Genomic DNA, 19,863 nt, shown 5'->3' with positions numbered 1-19,863 from the left:
ACATTAACTGGGAAAACATTGAGGTGATTTCATAATTTCCTAGGAAATCAGGTTTCTCAACTTGCAAACTGAGCCATAGCAGCTTTTCAAATTCTCTGAAGATTTGGTTAAAAAAGTTAAGTAGTCCCAATATACTTAATCAGAACATTTTTTTCCCTCAGAAGTTCACTTTTTCCTTCTGTACATTACACGACATTATTAGAAATCCACTTTAACAAAACACTCTATTTTCCCCATGAAAATAACAACCTACATTTGATCATTGCATAAAGAGATCTATCCTCTACCAAGAAGTATTTCAATCACAGAAAAGGAAAACAGAGGTATTATTATAAAGGTCTGTTTGTGATTTATGAAGTTTATTCTGCAGGTACCTAAGACTCAATTCTATATTTAATTTACAGTTTTTTTATTCCAAACTAGTACTTAACCATATTCTATTGCTATACATTGATGCAATGAAATATCAGACAATATTCATTAATGAGAATATCCTAAGAAGAAAAATTTAAGATTATCTGACAAATATTTTCAAATTGATTGTAGCAGATTTCTTTAAAATCAAAAAGACTCATAAGATTATTTTCAAATTTTCTTGAAAAACATCAGCAGCAGCACATTTAGGTTCTCTTAGTTTACATATATTTAAATAAATTCTACAATTTTGGGCAAGATACTGGTCTTATGAGATTTTTAACAAATACAAATTTTCATGTTCCTAGAAGCTATACAATGAAGATAAAATGACTTTTAACATAAATTATTAAAAAACATTTTTAGCCTTAAAAAATAGACTTTTCATTTTCATTTTTCTCCTTAAATAAGTTGCAAGTTGACTTTTGCTTAGGCAACAGTAAATTTAATAACTAAGAAAAAGTTTCCCAGTGATTTATGTTTGTTGCAAAGTAACATGGTTAGGTCTCTCTGAGGGAAAAGACTGGAATTTAAGCAATTTTTTCCCACTTTAAATAATTGTGGTAAAATACATGTAAAATGAAATTTACTTATCTGTTTTTAAGTATACTGTTCAGTGATATTTTTCCAGCTTTACTGAGATAAAATTGACATATAGCATTGTGTAAGTTTAAGTTATAAACATGTTGATTCGAGACACTTGAATATGCAGCAAAATAATCATCATCGCAGTATTACCTGACCCCTCTATGCCCTGACATAATTATTGTGTTTTTTTGTGAGAACATTCGAATTCTACTCTCAACTATTTCCATTATGAACTAAAATCACAATACTGTGTGTTAGATTCCCCGAACTAATTCAGACCAATGTCAAGGAGTTTCCCCCAAGTTTTCTTGTAAGAGTTTTATGGTTTTGGCCTTACATTTAGGTCTTTAATCCATTTCTAGTTCATTTTTGTGAGTGGTGTAAGTTAGGAGAAGTCCAATTTCATTGTTCTGCATGTGGTTATCCAATTTTTCCAATACCATTTATTGAAGAGACTATCTTTGAATAGTCTTGATTCCCTTGGCAAATATTAATTGACTAAATACAGGCATTTATTTCTAGGTCCTCCATTCTGTTCCATTGGTCTATGTCTATTTTTATTCTCATACCACACTATTTTGATGACGATAGGTTGGTAAAAGTTTGAAAACAGGAAATGTGATTTCTCTAGCCTTGTTCTTTCTTCTCATGAATGCTTTGGCTCTTCAGGGTCTTTTGTGCTTCCACACATATTTTAGGATTGTTTTTTCTATTTCTGTGAAAAATGGCATTGGAATTTTTATAGGAATTGCATTGACTCTATAGATGGCTTTATGTAGTATGGACATTTTAAATAACATTGATTTCAATCCCTGGACATAAGATATCCTTCCATTTGTTTACATCTTCTTTAGTTTCTTTCATCAAAGTCTAGTACTTTTCAGTGTACTGATCTTTCACTTCCTTGGTTACAATTTCTTAAGTACTTCATTGTTTTTGATGCTATTGTAAATTGAATTTTTTTTTTCAGATAGTTCACTGAAGTGTATAGAAACACACTGATTTCTGTATTTTGATTTGGTATTCTACAACTTTACTGAATTTATTGATTTGTTCTAAATGTTTTTGGTAGCATCTTTAGGATTTTCTATATGTAAGATCGTATCATATGCAAAGACAATTTTACTTCTTCCCTTCTGGATTGGATGCCTCTTATTTCTTTATATTGCCTGATTGGTCTGTCTCAGACTTCCAGTACTATTTTGAATAAGAATGATCAAAGTGGGCACCCTTGTCTTGTTTCTGATCTTAGAGGGAAAGCTTTCAGCCTTTCACTATTGAATGTGATATAACTCTGAGTCTGTCATATGTGGCCTTTGTTATGTTGAAGTATGTTCCTTCTATACTCAGTTTACTAAGAGTTTTTATTGTGAAAGGATGTTAAGTTTTGTCAAATGCTTTTTTCACGTCTACTGATATGATCATATGACATTTATTTTTCATTTTATTCATGTGATGTTTGATACTTACTGATTTGCATATATTGAAACATCATTGTATCCCAAGAATAAATCCAGCTTGACCATGGTAGGTTTTTTTAGTGAGTTGTTAAGAGTATTTTACTAGTTTACTAGTATTTTGTTCAGAAGTTTTGCATCTATCTTCATCAGGCATATTGGTCTGTGGTTGTCTTATCTTGTAGTGTCCCTTGACTGGCTTTGGCATCAGGGTAATGCTGGCCTCATAAATTGAGTTTGGGAGTGTTACTTCCTCTTTAATTTTTTGAAAAGTTTTAGAAGTTTGTTATTAATTCTTCTTTAAATGCTTGTTAGAATTCACTAGTAAAACCAACTGATCCTGGGCTTTTCCTTTGGGGGAGGTTTTTGATTAATGATTCAATTGCCTTACTTGTTAATGTTATTTTTTACTTCTTCATGAATCAATCTTGGTAAATTGTATATTTCTAAGCATTTATCCATTTCTTCTAGGTTTCTAGTTTGTTGGCACATAATTGCTCATAGTAGTCTCATGATCCTATGTATTTCCGTGGTGTCAGTTGTAATGCTTCCTCTTGTCTTTCTGATTTAATTTTTTCTCCCCCGCCCCTTAGTCTAGCTAAACGTTTGTCAATATTATCTTTATGAACAACCAGTTCTTAGTTTTATTGATTTTTCTATTGTTTTTCTGGTATCTATTTCATTTATTTCTGTTCTTCTTGTTATTTTCTTCCTTCTGCTAACTTTCAGCTTCATTTGTTCTTCTTTTTCTAGTTCTTTGAGGTGTGAAGTTAGGTTCATTTGAGACTTCTTTTTTTCTCAATATAGGCATTTATTGCTATAAATGCCCCTCTTAGAATTGCTACTGCACATTTCATAGATACTGTGTTTCCATTTTCATTTCTTTCAGTATTTTTTAAATTTCTTTTTTGATTTTTTCTTTGATCCACTGGTTGCTCTGGAGTGTGTTGTTTAATTTCCATATATTTGTAAATTTTTCAGCTTTCCTCCTTTTATTGATTTCCAGTTTCATAGTGTTATAATGGGAAAAATACTTGGTATGATTTCAGTCTTCTTAATTTTGCTAAGACTTATTTTTGTGCCCTATCATATGATATTCCTAGAAAATGTTCCATCCATGATTGAGAAGTGTATTCTGCTGTTGTTGGATGGAATGTCTACATATGTCTACTAAGTTCATTTGGTCTAAATATGGTTCAAATCTAGTATTGCCTTGTTGGCTTTCTGCTGGGATGATCTATCCATTGTTAAAAGTGAGGCATTGAAGTCCCCAATTATTAATGTATTATTATCTATCTCTCTTCAGATTTGTTAGTATTTGCTTAATATATTTAGGTGCTCTGATGTTGAATGTGTATACAATTATTATATTTTCTTGATGAATTGATCCAATTTTCATTTTATAATGACCTTCTTTGTCTCTTTTTATCACTTCTGGCTTAAGCCATAATCTTCATCCTTCTACACTTCAGGTAGCTTCCTACCACCACTGTAGGTCTTACAGAAAAAGCCCCACAAGCCTCATCTGCCTAACTACAACATATGATCTACAAATCAGACCAGTGGGCAGGATAGCACAAGCACTTTCTGACAAAGGAAAAGGAGCGAGAGGGATGTGACAGCACCATATCTGATGGAACTTTTGTATTTGCTCTAGGTACTTCAGCCTAGGTGCTCTATTAGTTTCCACACAACCATCCTCTAGCACAGTAGGAGGACTTTTGTGATGTCAACCTAACTCAGGGTGATGACAAATGGAAAAATCACTGGGTCAAATGAGCATGAGGTGTGTCTCTTCTTTAAATTCATTTACTCTCACCCACAATAAATATTCCAAATTTTTCATGTCTAATTTTCTGTTTAGACATTTGTAAATTGTCATAAGGGAAGATAACTAAAAACTTCAGAAGAAACAATGTTCCTTTTAAATATTTCTAGGCTTGCTTTTACACTCATTTTTAAACTATTTTTAATTAAGGTAGTTTCAAATCACTAATTATGTAGAATAACTGTAATAAAGACTACTTTAAAGAGGCTTCTAAAACATAAGTGAACAATTTTAGAACATATAAATGTATATGGCTTGATGGAGAGATTACTATACTATCCAAGTACTATTTTTTGTGAGTGAGACAAGATGATTTGACATCTAAGGCAACGTAATTATTCTTTGGATGAGCCTGCTATTCCTTGAGACTAACATCTGTAGTCTTTGAGTGTTCATTACAACTAGATAGATGTGAAAATGAGAAGAAGTGGTGTTGTCCTGGAAACTATTATAATTAAAGCAGTAATAAAACTTTTATGATAACTGAATTTTTATTTCTTAATAGTTTTTCTCTGTGAAAACATTCTTAAAGATTGCCTACAGAAGAGCTTAAGGAATCAAGATAATTCAAAAGCAAAAGGAAATTGTTTCTTGTGATAGAAAAAAAATTTACCTACCTTTGTGGAATATAGAACATATGTTGTGGAGGTGGTTTATATAGGACTCCTTCATACACAGGCCACAGGCCACTTAAAATTCTGAAGAGAGAACTTTTCCCACAGCCATTGGGCCCAGTTATCAAAAGATGCATTCCTTCTTCTACCTAAAGTAACAAATAAAATTACAAATTACAATATTCAAAAATGATTTTATTTGGCAGCATTAAAAGTGATTTATTTTTTTAAAAAATTTTCAAACACATGGTAACCTAGGATGGGCAATGGATCAAAGTAAAATATATTAGGATTGAGAACATCAAATTTGGCTTTGGACCATGCTCTGAAGCTAAAAGCATCATGAAATAACCCCATTCCAAAGAAAATGGATCTTCTTGGAATGAGCACTGACTTTCCAAAATTTTAATTGAGGTCTTATCAGATACTACACACATATGTAGGAACATAAGCACATGGAGTTTCCTATCACATGGAGATAGGAAACTGCAAAACCTTAAATTCAAATTAAAATAGATTAAATTTACTTTATTTATATTAATTTTTGATTACATTTATTTGAATTAAAATACACCTTTGTTATATTTGTAGGTTGAAGTTACTATCTACAAAGCAGTTACTCTAAGAGCCAGTTGGGTTGTTTAATTCAGTAGTCTGAAATGTTACAGAAATCACAAAAGCCCATAATCAGAAAGATAAAATGATACTTATTCTGATTTATTCACAGACGGAGAAAATACATTTACCACAAGACAGAGACAAGCAAGAGGACTATAATTTAGTCTTGTGACTAGGAATGAATTAAAACAAATATGTATATACATGTATATATTTATATATATACACATATGACAATAAAAAATTTATCTATTCATTGTTGATTGGATGCTTCTCTTTAGAATCCTCTATCTTATTTATCATTTAAATTCAAACAGTTAAATTTTATGAGTTCTCATTCTACCCAATAGGATTAGGAAGTTGTCAGTATATGGTATTTAAAAAGCACTGTGAAAATCAAGGAAAAGGAATACCATTAAAGAATTTGGTCTCCTTCTAAGAACAAATGATATTTTATAATCAGTGATTTTAAAATGAATATAGTATGAAAGTCTGACAGACAGAAATCTACAGTACGTCTGTAGAAGTAGCTTTGTGTAGTCTAGATACAAATATCTGAGTGTCAGTGAGGTAGAATACATCGTGTTGAAAACTCAAAGATGAAGGAGCATTCTATTACTTGTAAAATGTCAGTATAAGGAACTAGTTCCATTTATATCCATTACTTATTTGCTTCATATAAGCTAAAATCTTTTTGTTGAAAGAAGGTGGTGGGGAGAGGAAAGGAGGAAGAAGGGAAGGAAAAAAGAGAGTTGATATGAAGATTAGATAAAGGAGCTAAGAATGTATGGAATAAACATAAAATGGTTCAGATTCATATTCTGTCTAAATAATTAGACATTTCCTCAGCAAACATTGATTGAATATCTGTATGTTCCTGACATTCTTCTAGGCACAGGGCATACAGTGCTGCCCAAGGCAAAGTCCCTGTTCTCATGGAGCTTTCCAAAGAGAAAGATGCTAATAAACACATGAACAAAAAACTCACTAGTGATAAATGCCAGCATGATAGCAAGAAAGAAAGATTGTCTTAGGGAAAGGTGGTGGCGTTGTGAGGTTGGAGGTGGGGCTTCTTTTGATCTGGTGATCAAGAGAGTCCTCTTTGAGGAGGTAACTTTTCAGTCAAGCCTGGGTGACAAAAAAGGAACCAGTGAGATGTGAGGGAAGAGCATTCCAGGCAAGGAAGACAGCTACCACAGGGACATAAGACAGGAGGAAGACTTGAGTCTATAAAATCTGACCATAGATATTTTCTCTCCCTACTTATATGGCCAAACGAAACGCTATTTTGATAGACTAAAGTTCAAAAAAATTCTGGGAAGACCAGAAAGAATTAATTTTGTAATTTTTATTTTCTTTCAGTAGAGAGAGGATTAAGAAAGTTTAATTTTGTAGAGGCATAAATACTTGTCAAATCATTGTTTTAAGACGTGCCACAGCAAAAGGTATATAAACACAATATTTTAATAGGGTCATTCTCTATTAGGAATCCTCAGAAACTTAACACATTTTGAGTCATAAAAAGGACTTTTCTACATTCATATTCTTTTTTTTAGCATTAGTTTGCTGATACTTAGTAAACAGTGAGTGTGAGGCAAAAGAATTCCCGTATTTACTGAATTTTTTTCTCCAAATGGTTTTTCAGTTCTGAAAGGCCAACATAAGAAACTGAATATTTTCCTGTAGAAACCTGTTTATCTGTCAATCCACACAGAGAAAACAAAAGTTTCTATTATATTTTAGGGATCTTTCTATTATATTTAGGGATCTGAGACTTTAAATAAAACTTCCTATCTAACTCAGAAATAAACAATTGTCATAAGAGTACACTATATTAACATATATCTTTGTATAACATCAAAATTTATGATACTTTCACTAGATTAAATATTTTAAAATTCATTTTTTATAAAAATAAACTGAGCTCTGAATTTTTTCACAGAAAGAGTGTGATGTGCTCACAATAATGTAGTTAGTAGGGAGCAGAATTCAAGACTCTTCTTCTATTTAATAAATGAAGCAGTAAGAATTGATGTTATGAAACCTAACCTGATGGAAAACCACGATACAAAAAGTTGTAAATTATAAATTGCTGAAGTATTAGTAAATAGTTTATCCCATGTAGGCCTCTACAAAGGTTTTACTTTGAACCTACTTAAGATTATGCTGCATCTTTAGCACCTAATTGGTAATCTTTAGGTCTATAAATGGAAAAATAAAGCCCAAACAAACTGTAGTCAAAACACAATTTCTCTTACATTTATTAACACAGAATTTCCCCCATTCAGTACCTCTCTTCCTCTCCAGCAGCCTTATGCATTTGTAAATACATCTTTAATAATTAAACCTAAAGTCCATATTAAAATCATTAAATGCACATGTATTGTCATATTTGTAGTTCTGTTACCAAGTCCAATTATGTCATTGTTTGAACTAAGCACAGATAACTTCACTATGCTTATCAGCAAATTATTTTGTACTTGAATTCCAAAATGTTTGTTTGAATTTTACAATGCTTTAAATCAGAGCCTCAGATTTATTAGCTATTTTTACATCTTAGTTTTTGTAATCAAGACAGAATATTAAGTAACAAATAACTATGATTCTCAACAGAATTAAAAACTAAATTCTAATTCATGAATCTTCTGATTATTTTTTCCTAACAGAAGATGTGATTGAAAATATAAATTAAACTTAGAGAAGGTGAATTAATGGAAGTAAATTTGCTGATGACCTCTACTCTCATATTTTAGTAAATATGTAATGACACAGGCTTATATTTTTGAGTAATTCTTATAAGGAAAAAATGAAAATTTATTTTCAGATATTAATTTCTGGGAAGTCTCCTATTGTTCCCAAAAGTTACCTTGTATGGGCTCTCAGGGTACTGTAATTTTGATTTTCAACCTGGAAATAAAGCAGTAGAAATCAAATGTCTCTTTCTCCCTGCCTTCTGAGGAAGTAACTGCTTCTGTAACTGAGCCACTATGCATACCTTTCTTGATTTCCCCTCCTTTCCATATGATCCTCCAAGTATTTAACATAAGGTACATGAATTCTGAGTTGTTTTGTATTAGTGTGTTGACAACAATCAGAAGATTCTTGAATATCATCTTACTTTGAAGTTTAGCCTGGAAGCCACCACTTCTCCCGTTGGTGTAATTATGGGAACATTTTCACAAATAATTCCATGATCCACATCAATAACTTTTCCTATAAGTTAAGGAACAGTTTAAGTTTCGAAAGCTATCATGTGTTATTGTTAATTAAGTAAGTTCAAGTATAAATACAGCATAACAGATAAATTCACTATAAAGATAAGTCACAGTAACAAACCAAAGACACAAATGTAAATATAGATACCCGTATCTACAGCAAAGTCTAATGTAAATTTGCACATTTTGACACATCTGTTTGGAAAACCTTTTTCAGAAATATTGACAATAGTATGTCAACATCATAATGAGAGCAAAGCTAAACTCTATCTGGTATAACCCAGCCACACTCTATAACTACTTATTTCTCTAAATTAACCTTTCCTACAGAAAAAAACCACAATGTTGCAAAGGGAAATTAAGACATGGAATAATACAATTTTTAAAACTATGATAACCAAACCAAATGACAGAATAATGAAGAACAATATTGACATTAGCTTTAATTCTGTTAATTTGGATTTTAAAAGCAAACATGCATTTTTGCCATATGTGCAGTTTCTAAAAATAATTCTAGAAGTTTTGTCGTAAATAAAAGTAGCATAATAGTTTTTATGGTAATGTTAGTCACTACTCTTCAAAATGCAGCACTAATTTTAAGAATAACTGTTTAAATAACTAAATGTTGGTTCCTTATAATTGTCCAAAGCTATCTTCTAAAAAACTTTGGTTCTGCTGATAAACACTTAAATATAGGAAAAATATGAAAAAAAAGAAAAATATGAAAACATTTGAGTTTAATACCTTTGATTTCCAGTGTCTCACTGAGGGGCAATTCTATGTTAGCTCCGCTCTTGCTATGGTTTTCAGACTCTTGCATGACACCGGTTCTCTTAAAAATGCCTCTTTTTACTTCATCAAAGACCCAAAACATATTATACACTCGAGCAGTATAGCCTGCTAATTCAGTGATCTAAAACCAACACAGGGAGATGGAGATAATACATCCAAGACAGACATTTAAACAAACATGCAATCATATAAGCTTCTTGATTTAATGCTAATGATCCTATTTTATTATACATGAAAAATAGATAGTATGTCTGATGAGTAAAACCAGGTTAACACTAAAAAGTGTACCAAAAAGTAGAACAGGAAGGCATCAGTTTAAGTTTGACTGGAATTATATAACATATAAAAATGATTTGTTCAAGTCAGGGTTCAAAATGTAATGCAAAGATTTCAAAAATTAGTGAGAGCTAAAGACCTTTCAGTTAAATTTCTGATTTGGCCCCTGTTTACAAGACAAATTTCATTCCCAGAAATTAGAAGTTTTGTGAAAAGCTTAAGTTCATTCAATGAAATAATGATCTTTTATTTTGGTATCTTTTTTCAATTTAAAATAGATTTTAAATAGAAGAAGAATATATTTTTTTCTTATTATGAAATGCTGCTCCTGAGTCAAACTGATTGTCAAAATCCCTAAGGTTGGCCAGAGAAAGTACCCCTGCTGGAGGATACCAATATTGGGAGAGAGCTCAGTGAAAAGTTTTAAATTCTTTTCAGTCCATATCCCACACAATTCCACTTCTTTTCAAGCCAAACATGATTTATATGCCCAAAGAAAAACAATTAAATATGACTTTTTTTCCTAGGTGACATTGTAAGATGGAGATTAATCTCTGCTTTGGTTCTTAAGGCTCAGTAGAGTGGTGTCTTGCTCCTGCTCTACCAGCTGTCCAATTTAGGTTGACTCTCCTGCTGCTTTTCTAGTAAAAGAACATCTTGTTATCAGAGTACTGTGGCAGGTGACACATGACCTGTCAAGACCATCTTTCTTAGAGAAAGAAAAGCACTAAAACCATTCCCTTTCAGAAATGTCTACTAGGAAATCGGTATCAATAAGCAAGACATGTCACCAATAAATGTCTCTTAAACAATAAACTGTGGAATAACGCAACACCGACGTTTGTGTAAGATTTCTACGTGTGCAAAACTTAAGCAGTAAATGAGCAGGTATTATTGTTAAAAACATTCTACCACATGTCTCTACTGTGTGAGAGGTCTGTAATTAGATTAGTATTTCATTTCTACATATTAATGTTATAGCTACTATATAGGGCAATTTCTAAAATGTTATCTAGAAGAATCTCTTGTGTTCCCAGGTAGAGGAAAACAGAACCAAGGATTAACAAATTATGGATCCAAAAGAAACCTGGGTAAATAGATTTGTACCAAAAAATGATCCAAAACTAAATGCAGAGGTCAGTTAAAGAAAGGCAGGAGACATTGAGTTAATAGCCCAGGTTGCAGAGTGGAATGGGCAAAGAGTGTCTGAAAAAAACTAGCAATGTGACTGTGGACAAATTACTTTGGGATATGAGACAGGGGCTGCCCTGGTACTCTCCTCTTGAAATCCCACTCTCTCTGGAGCTAGTGGAGAACGCATGATGCTTCTATGCACAGTTCACAGCAGTAATAAAATTCTTCAGAAGTGAAATGTCTATGATTCAATGCAGACACAGGCAAAATAACACAAAATGCAATCATTTTTGTGTTGGAGACAATCTAGAGAAATGAATTGATATTCTCTCTGGCTTAGATAGCAAAATATTTTAATGCAAGATGGATAAAATTTTTATTTGTCATTTAATTTTAATAATAATTTATGAGATCAAAAAGTCTATCCCCCAAACTGTGTCTCCAGATTATCAAAATTACTATTTGAAAAAAAAAAATTTTTAATTGAGTTGTTTTAATGTAGCCCTAAACAACTGGTTTTACTTTTTTTTTTTTTTAAGCCCAATTCAATCAGTTGTTGAATGAGATTGAAAAGTTCTGTCAGCAAATCACAAACTTGGTAACTATTTTATAATAATTTATTCAAATCTAATTTAACAAGCGGCTAAATTTAAAATGATGCTCTGGCAATTTATATTGATACAAAAGCCATGGTAATATTATTTAATATCTGAACTGAATAAAGGCACTTTTAATCTTAACTCTATGATACCTGTATGTCTTATTACCATTCTTTCAGCAAATATTTACTGACCACATACACTATTCTAAGCATTACAATAGATATTAGGAATATAAAGATCAGTAAGATAGTCCCTGCTTTCCACTCAAGTCTCATGGAGGAGATAGACAATTACAATATGGTAAAGTACCAGACGTACTATGAACACAGAGGAAGAAGACCCAGTTTCTGCAGGAAAGTCAGGAAGAAGGTGGAATCACCAAAGGGTTTTACAAGACTTGATTTGTCACAAAGGATGAGTGAAAGTTTGTAAGGGATATAAGTAGTATTATTTTGGCTAACATTTATTGAGTTATTACTATGTATTATTTTAAATATTCTACATGTATTAACTCACAACAACTCTACAAAGTCAACACTATCATTATCCCTGTATTTTAGATGAGGAAACAGACATCAGTTAGGAAACTTGATCAAGTTCACATAATTTGTAAATACTGGAGCAAGAATTTACTTCCACACCGAAGGGCCTTTTTGCAAAATATAATAACAAAGATTTCATACTGTAGAGAGAAAAGCAGAAGTTAACAGTTGAGAGCTTCAAAATTAAAGGTGATTAGCAGCAATACACTTGGGTGTTGTCCTCTTATCTTGATTATACTCTTAGCAGTTTTTAGTAGAGAAAAGATGTTTCCAAAATAATAAGCATATGTGGTAATTCACATTTTGCTTGATTTTCATATATCCTATTTTAATCAAATTGATAACAAGAAATGCGGTACCTCTTTGTATGAAGACATAATCCTCTCAATAGCGTCAGCTCCAGAGGCTAATAAATTTCGAGCAGTGGTAAAGGCTTCAGTCCGTTCACTAACCATAGCTTGTTTTTGACCATCCTCTAGATCTAAAAGCAAATTACAAAACTGTTGAGTTTTTTTTCAAGTAACTAAACCTTTTATTTTATACAAATGAAATTCTGGCTACAGCAGCCGTATGTAAATTTTCCATTAATATCAGCAACTTCCTAGGAAATTAATGAATTATTAAAAATACAGTATTTGTACCAGACTTATTTAATTCTTCCTTTTGTTTTACTATTTTTTTCTAGGAGGAGAATTAGAACATTTAAATCTATAGGAATTAAAGAGTACTTTCACTCAGCATTTTTCAACTCTTAGCATTTTAATTCTCTGCCTTTGTTACAGTTGGGAAATAAAATACCGCTGATTCAGTCAGTAGAATACTACGAGCTGAAATCAAAGCAAATATTTCTAGTGTGATTTCTTTAACAGAAATGCAAAGTAGCTGATCTTCATAATCGAACTCTGTCTACCTGTTTCAAACACGTTCACCTTCTAGTTCAGCAACACCCCAACCCCACAATACTTTGTTTATCCTCCAGTGTTTGCATGTATGATTTCTTCTGACTTTAATATAGTTTCTTTCTTGCAGAGTGCTTTCTTCAAGAGTTAACTCTTTAGTACAAGTTTCCCTGGAAATCCTTGTCTGGCTTTTCCAGTGGACTATAAGTTCCTTAAGGGTCAAGACTGTATTTTAGTTTTTATTCCTAGTACTCAGCAGAGTGTCTAGAATGTAATACCTCCTAATGTGTATTAAATGGATGCATGGCTGGCTGGCTGGCTGGCTGGCTGGGTGGATGGATAGATAGATAGATATATAGATAGATAGATAGATAGGTAATTACCCTAAATTACTGTTAATGTAGAATCATGGTTAAGAGTCAGGAGTCAGACAAGGTTTGAGTTCAGCCTCTAATCCTTATTGGCAAGTAGTCAGGTTAGTAGAACAAGTCCATTATGTTCTACATGTTTACTTTCTCACATGTAAATGAGGGAAATAATAGTACTATCACAAATAATTCTACCTCAAAGGGTTGTTGTGAGGTTTAAAGGTGAAATATAAATAAAGTGTTATCCTAATCCATGGGTTAGAATAAATGCTCTTCAACGTTAGCTGTTATTATTTCCTCCGTTACTGTTACTGTTGTATGTCTACTCAGTTTAGTCTTATTCTTCACAATTATTCTCTCCAGGTCATTACTTTAATCTTCCATCAATCTGATTCTCTATCCGGTCTTTCCATGGATTTTCACCAAAGTTCTGAATTGAAAACTGTAAATTAATGAAGAATTAGAATAATATAAATAGCCATAGACTCACTTTGACATTTATTTCTCTCCAATTTATCTCAGTGTAAAGGTTTTTTTTTAACCTTTATCCATGACAATGCAAATATCTAACTTGTGCCCTGCTATAATTATCAGATACTTTTGCCTTTATTTGCTCACAGACAGCTCAGCTGAGTTGGAAAGGGATCCATGTAAAATATAAGGTAAAATTCACTCAGCATGTATTTACTGAACAGCAAGGTTTGTAAGAAATTTGGTAAGATGCCACAGAACATAGAAGGATTAAATGTGATTTTTAGATTCTTTCCTTAGGGAGCTGACAGCCTGGTAGGAGAGAGAAAAGTTCCCAAAATGGCAATTCAGACAGTCCATGATGATACTTAATGTGACGTGTTTGAAGGAGGCAAAAATCATTTCTTGCTGCAAGAGGAAATGCTTCATTGAGGAGTACATTGTGAGTAAGGCCTTGAAGACCACATACAGTTTTTAAGGATCACAAGTACAGCAGAAGCAATGGCACAGAGAAGGAAAATTCCAAGCAATGCCAATTGAATGATTAATAACCTGGTCAAGTTACAGTATGGGTTGGGGTCAAGCACTGATTTTACTTGGGTATCAGAATTACCGTGAGTTCATGCGGACGTTTTTCACAGTCCAACATGGTCCCTCCTAGCTCGACAGTTAATCACTGCTCTAGAGAACTATATTTAGTTCCCTTGAAGTTAGTTAGTTTCTTTGAAGAACAAAAAAAGAAAGGCTTTGGGTGTTGGGATAAGTGAGGACAGAAAAACGTGACTGGATAAATAGGCTGGGAACAGAATGGAGATATTCTTAAACACATTTAAATGTGTGACAAAATTTTAGACAGCCACAAAAAAGTTCCAAAGTACTCTCAGCAAGCTACCAAAGCAGTGATTGCTGGATCAGTTAAAGTGCTGAGAATAGTTTTGTCTCAGAGAATCTGGCTGATGATCTAAAATAATTATGGGATTTTATGAATTTGGGTTAAAAGGAGTTTGAATAATAGCTTCCATTGACAGCCTCTATGAAGAAGAAAAAACACTAGCACAGATGGGCTGATGTTTGATATGACAGGGTACTTCCTATGTTGCTTTGGCAGATGAATACCTACTGGGTTTTCCTAATGCTTTTAGGAACAAAATTACAAATAGATCTGGACAGATTTCACTTGACTTTTACTGTACTGGTTGTCCTTTGGCTAGTACTCTGAAGTCAGTGCCATAGCATTTTGTCATGCACACAACAGCCAACTGCACAACCTCGATGACAAGATCAGATTCCTTAGCGTCAGAGATATAAATTCACGACCTAAAGCACTCACCTGCTTTGTATCCCAGGTCAATATATTTCGTTTTCCTCACCAAATATTTTAAATATTTTGTCAAAAGTTCCTCATTTAAGGATTTAATAGTTAATATTATATCTGCTCATTTTACTATTTTTCAGTTCTTCTAATAATAAGTATATAGTGAAACACGGTCACATCTGTTGCTATTTTACTAAAAAATGAGAAAGGATTTTAAAACTAAGGTTATGTCATTATACGTTTCTCAAGGCCCATAGAACTGTACAATGCAAAAAGTGAATCCTAATGTAAACTACGGACTTCAGTTAACAATGTATAAATATTGGTTTATTAGTTGTAACAAATGTACCACACTGATATAAGATGTAAATAATAGGAGAAACTGTGGGGGGTGGTAGAGGATATTTAGGAACTCTGTACTTTCTGATCAATTTTTCTGTAAACCTAAAACTGCTCCAAGAATATTGTCTAATTTCTTAAAAATTAAAAAAAAATTAGGCTATTCTTTAGTACTATTTTTCCTTTGGTTTTATAGTCTGAGTTTATTTCTTCTGATTTACATTTTACCTTTGTCACCTTGACAAATCCTGGCAAAACTTATGGCCTTCCTTACCTCATACCTTATAAATATCAATTCTAATTAGATTGGTGATATCAATGTGAAATGAAAAACCATTAAACTTCTAAAAGATAAAATTGGAGAATATCTTCATGACCTTGGGTTAGGCAAATATTTCCTAAACAGGACATAAAACCATTAACTGCAAAGAAATTGATTCATAAATTCAACTATATTAAAATTATTAACTTCTCCTAGACACTGTTAAGAGACTGAAAAAGGAAGAATCAGTGAGAAAATATATTTGAGATTGTGTGTATGTCTGACAAAAGACTCATTGCAGAATATATAACAGCTTTTACAAGTCAATAAGAAAAAAACAGATAAGCCAATTTAAAAATAAGCAAAAAACTTATCAGCACTTCATTAAAAAGTTATCCAAATGGCCAATAAATGAATGAAAAGTGATTAATTTTGTTAGTAATCAGAGAAATGCACAATAAGACCACATGAAACAAAACAAAATGACAACCTATGGAATGGGAGAAAATATTTGCAAAAGATGAAACTGACAAGGGCTTGATTTCCAGCATGTATATATACAGCTCATACAACTTAGCAAGAAAAAAGCAAAAAGACCAATCCAAAAATGGGCAGAAGACCTAAACAAGCAATTCTCCAATGAAGACGTATGAATGACCAATAGGCACATGAAAAAATGCTCAATATCACTAATTATCAGAGAAATGCAAATCAAAACTACAATGAGGTATCACCTCACACCAGTCAGAATGGCCATTATTCAAAAGTCCACAAATGATAAATGCTGGAGAGGGTGTGGAGAAAAGGGAACCCCTCCTGTACTGCTGGTAGGAATGCAGTTTTTGTGGAAAACAGTATGGAGATTCCTCAAAAGACTAAAAATAGACTTACCATATGACCCAGCAATCCCACTCTTGAGCATATATCCAGAGGGAACCCTAATTCAAAAGGATACATGCACCCCAATGTTCACAGCAGTACTATTTACAATAGCCAAGACATGGAAACAACCTAAATGTCCCTCAACAGATGACTAGATAAAGAAGTTGTGGTGTATTTATATAATGGAATACTACTCAGCCATAAAAATGATAAAATAATGCCATTTACAGCAACATGGATGTCCCTGGAGAATGTCATTCTAAGTGAAGTAAGCCAGAAAGAGAAAAATACCATATGATATCACTCATATGTGGAATCTTAAAAAAAAAGACAAATAAGCTTATATATAAAACAGAAACAGACTCATGACATAGAATACAGACTTGTGGTTGCCAGGCGGGAGAGGGGTGGGAAGGGATAAACTGGGAGACCAAGATTTGCAGACATTGACTGGTATATATAAAATAGATAAATAAGTTTATACTGAATAGCACAGGGAAATATATACAATATCTTGTAGTGGCTTACAGTGAAAAAGAATATGAAAATGAATATTTGTGTATTCATGTATGACTGAAGAACTGTGCTGTACACCAGAAATTGACACAATATTGTAAACTGACTATAACGTGATAAAAAAAACACATGAAATATTACTACATACTCATAGTATGCCTAAAATTAAAAATGCCTAAATGAAAAAGGCTGACATCAAACACTGACAAAGAGGTAGAGCAACTAGAATGGCTGTATGTACTATTTATGTAAGATTTAAAGACCAGCAAATACTAATGAATGGTCAGTAAAATAATTACCTTTGCTGCGGCATGGCAGAGGCAGGAGTACGTGGGAATGGGAGGAAGGGCTAAGGATGAGGATAAGACTGGGAAGGGGTATGGGGCTTCCAGGATGAAGGTAAGGTTCTAGTTCTTCTGAGTGGTGATTATGCATATGTTTTAACTTTGTGACAAGTCATTGATTGGTACACTAATGCTGGTGCCTTGTGGATATGTGTGTTATACTTTAAAACTGTACCTACTTACATGCACAGCTAATTACAACTAAAAGTATGTCTTTGATATGTATTGACAATTACTGCTATAATAACTGGTCAACAGGGCAGTAATCATAACCAAATTGACCCACAATATAAAATTTTATTTCAATAATTTGGCATTAGAGTATGAGACATACTAATGCAGCAGGAGCTGTGGATATAATTTTGATGGAGGTACATTTTGAGAATAAAATCATCATCCATGTTACTAGGGTGATGGGTAGAATTTAGTTCTATTCCTAAGAGTAATATCTCTCAGGTGCTCCTTCTGATGTGCCACCTCACACTAGCAGGTCACTAACATGTGGACACTGAGCAGTGCTAGCGGCTTAATCACCCGCTTCCTGCTTTTTTAGGTGTCTGCAATAAGGTCTAGCAGGAGGGACCTATAGGTAGCTTTCCCTGGCCTTGTTAAAAAACTGCTCTTGATATAAAGGGAAGAAAAGTGTCCTATAACATTGAACAATTGAGATCATAGCTTCCAGGCAACTGTTTTCCTCACATAATTTCAGTCTTTCTCTTAATACAGTGCAAATAAAGAGGTAATGTCCTTTAAAAAATAATAAAAATGACATATAATTAACTATTTCAATGCTTCTTTTTCAAGTATTTGGTTTCATGATTATTTGGTCTCAGATTAAGTTAAGTCCCTTATAGAATAAATTTCAACGTAGCTAATGTGGGGACAACATGGTGAAGGAAAAAAAGCAATGTACAAGGAATTACATAATGTCTTCTATTCTTAGTGCTTCCCCTAACCATCTTTGTGACTTTAGGCAGATCTGGAGCTCCAGACTGGATGACTTGTAAGCTCCTCTTCTGATGTGGAAATAACATGATTCCATATGCAGTTTTGTAATGTGAACTTGAATATAAATGCAATCCTGTCCTTACCATAGTATTTTACTTAAAGTTATAGATAGATGGTATAACAAATCTACTATAGAACTATTATTTCATTCTCAAAATAAAAATTATGTAGGCTTTCCTCCTATCTTCATCTCTACCTCTGACTTCCTGATCACTTTCAAATGCCTTGTTCCTTTATCAACAATAATCATGTCAGCAAATATACACTGAGCATTTCCTATGATGCAGGCATTGTTCTATGTTTCACACATGTGAGCTTCGTAAATCCTTGTAACAACCCTGCTATAATTTGCCCCATTTTGGAAATAAGAAACTGAAGCACCAAAAGGTTAAATGATTTGTCCAATAATATAATAATATACTATGATCCCCATAGTTAAGATAGGAAAACTGAGGCATATGAAGTTTATGTAACTTTCTCAAGGATGGATAACTGCTAAGGAGCAGGGTCAAGACATGAATAGTGGTGTGCTTCTTCCTTTATTCTCTTCTCTTTCTTTCCCCTATTCTATTTTTCCCTCCCTTTTCTCTTTGCCATTCCTTTCTTATTTGCCCACTTTCCAATCTTTTTGCATTAAATACACAGAATAATGCATTTAATTTACCTCTAATATATTAGACAATTCAGGGCATAAGTGTTAATTAAGATTGAAGACTAAATTAGAAGATACAGTATTTAATTTCAAGACCTAAAGCCTCAGAGATATCATTGCTTTAAAAAAGTAATTATTTTGTCTGAGTAAAATAATTGAATATTTTCATGTGTTGGGTCATTGTAAGTCAAGTACATTTAGTAGATAAATACATACAAACATTATATATATACATTTAGAAACCTTAGAAATTACTGAAGATAGTGAAGCACACTCTCATAATTTTATCATATTAATTCATTTTATTCTAGGAAAATCTTATACTGTTTTCCTCCCTAAAAAATTCTTCTTTTGAAAAGAAGCTTTAAGTAGTATTTTAAGTTTCACTTGCATCAACATGATTATTACAATTTCAATCTAAAATTTTAATCTTGTTTCTTTAATTGAATATATTTTCAGGATTTGTAGGATTTATTTTTAAATATCTTATTACATCACCTACAGTAGTAAGGTTGTTAGATTTATTGCATACATTGTTTACTTCTTATTGGTCTCTGTGGGGTTAATTTGTCACCATTAATAGCTGCATTTTCTCTGTTCTATGTTGAATGCTCCAGGGTTTTTGAAGAAGACCAGTTCTTCCAAGGACTAACAGAACAACACCATAATTTTGTTTTGGGGTTGTCTCTAATATACATATTACATAAAATCTTTAAAATATCCATAA

At 32.6% G+C, this 19,863-nt stretch overlaps 1 protein-coding gene across 1 annotated transcript in view; it reads right to left on the bottom strand.

The window, feature by feature from the left end:
* The window catches only part of ABCD2 (ATP binding cassette subfamily D member 2), a 60,683-nt gene that overhangs the window by 32,035 nt on the left and 8,785 nt on the right, over positions 1-19,863 (bottom strand). Inside the window, exons 4-7 of the mRNA XM_006184232.3 lie at positions 12,440-12,561; positions 9,479-9,647; positions 8,638-8,732; positions 4,905-5,050 (exon numbers count right to left, since the gene is read on the bottom strand). Coding sequence (XP_006184294.1) covers positions 4,905-5,050; positions 8,638-8,732; positions 9,479-9,647; positions 12,440-12,561 — 532 coding nt within the window. The remainder of the gene's footprint in view (positions 1-4,904; positions 5,051-8,637; positions 8,733-9,478; positions 9,648-12,439; positions 12,562-19,863) is intronic.

This window comes from Camelus ferus, chromosome 12, assembly GCF_009834535.1.
Source record: "Camelus ferus isolate YT-003-E chromosome 12, BCGSAC_Cfer_1.0, whole genome shotgun sequence".
In the NCBI taxonomy this organism is placed as follows: Eukaryota; Metazoa; Chordata; class Mammalia; order Artiodactyla; family Camelidae; genus Camelus; species Camelus ferus.
The sequence above is the reverse complement of the archived record's forward strand: the minus strand, read 5'-3'. Positions and strand labels throughout refer to the sequence as shown.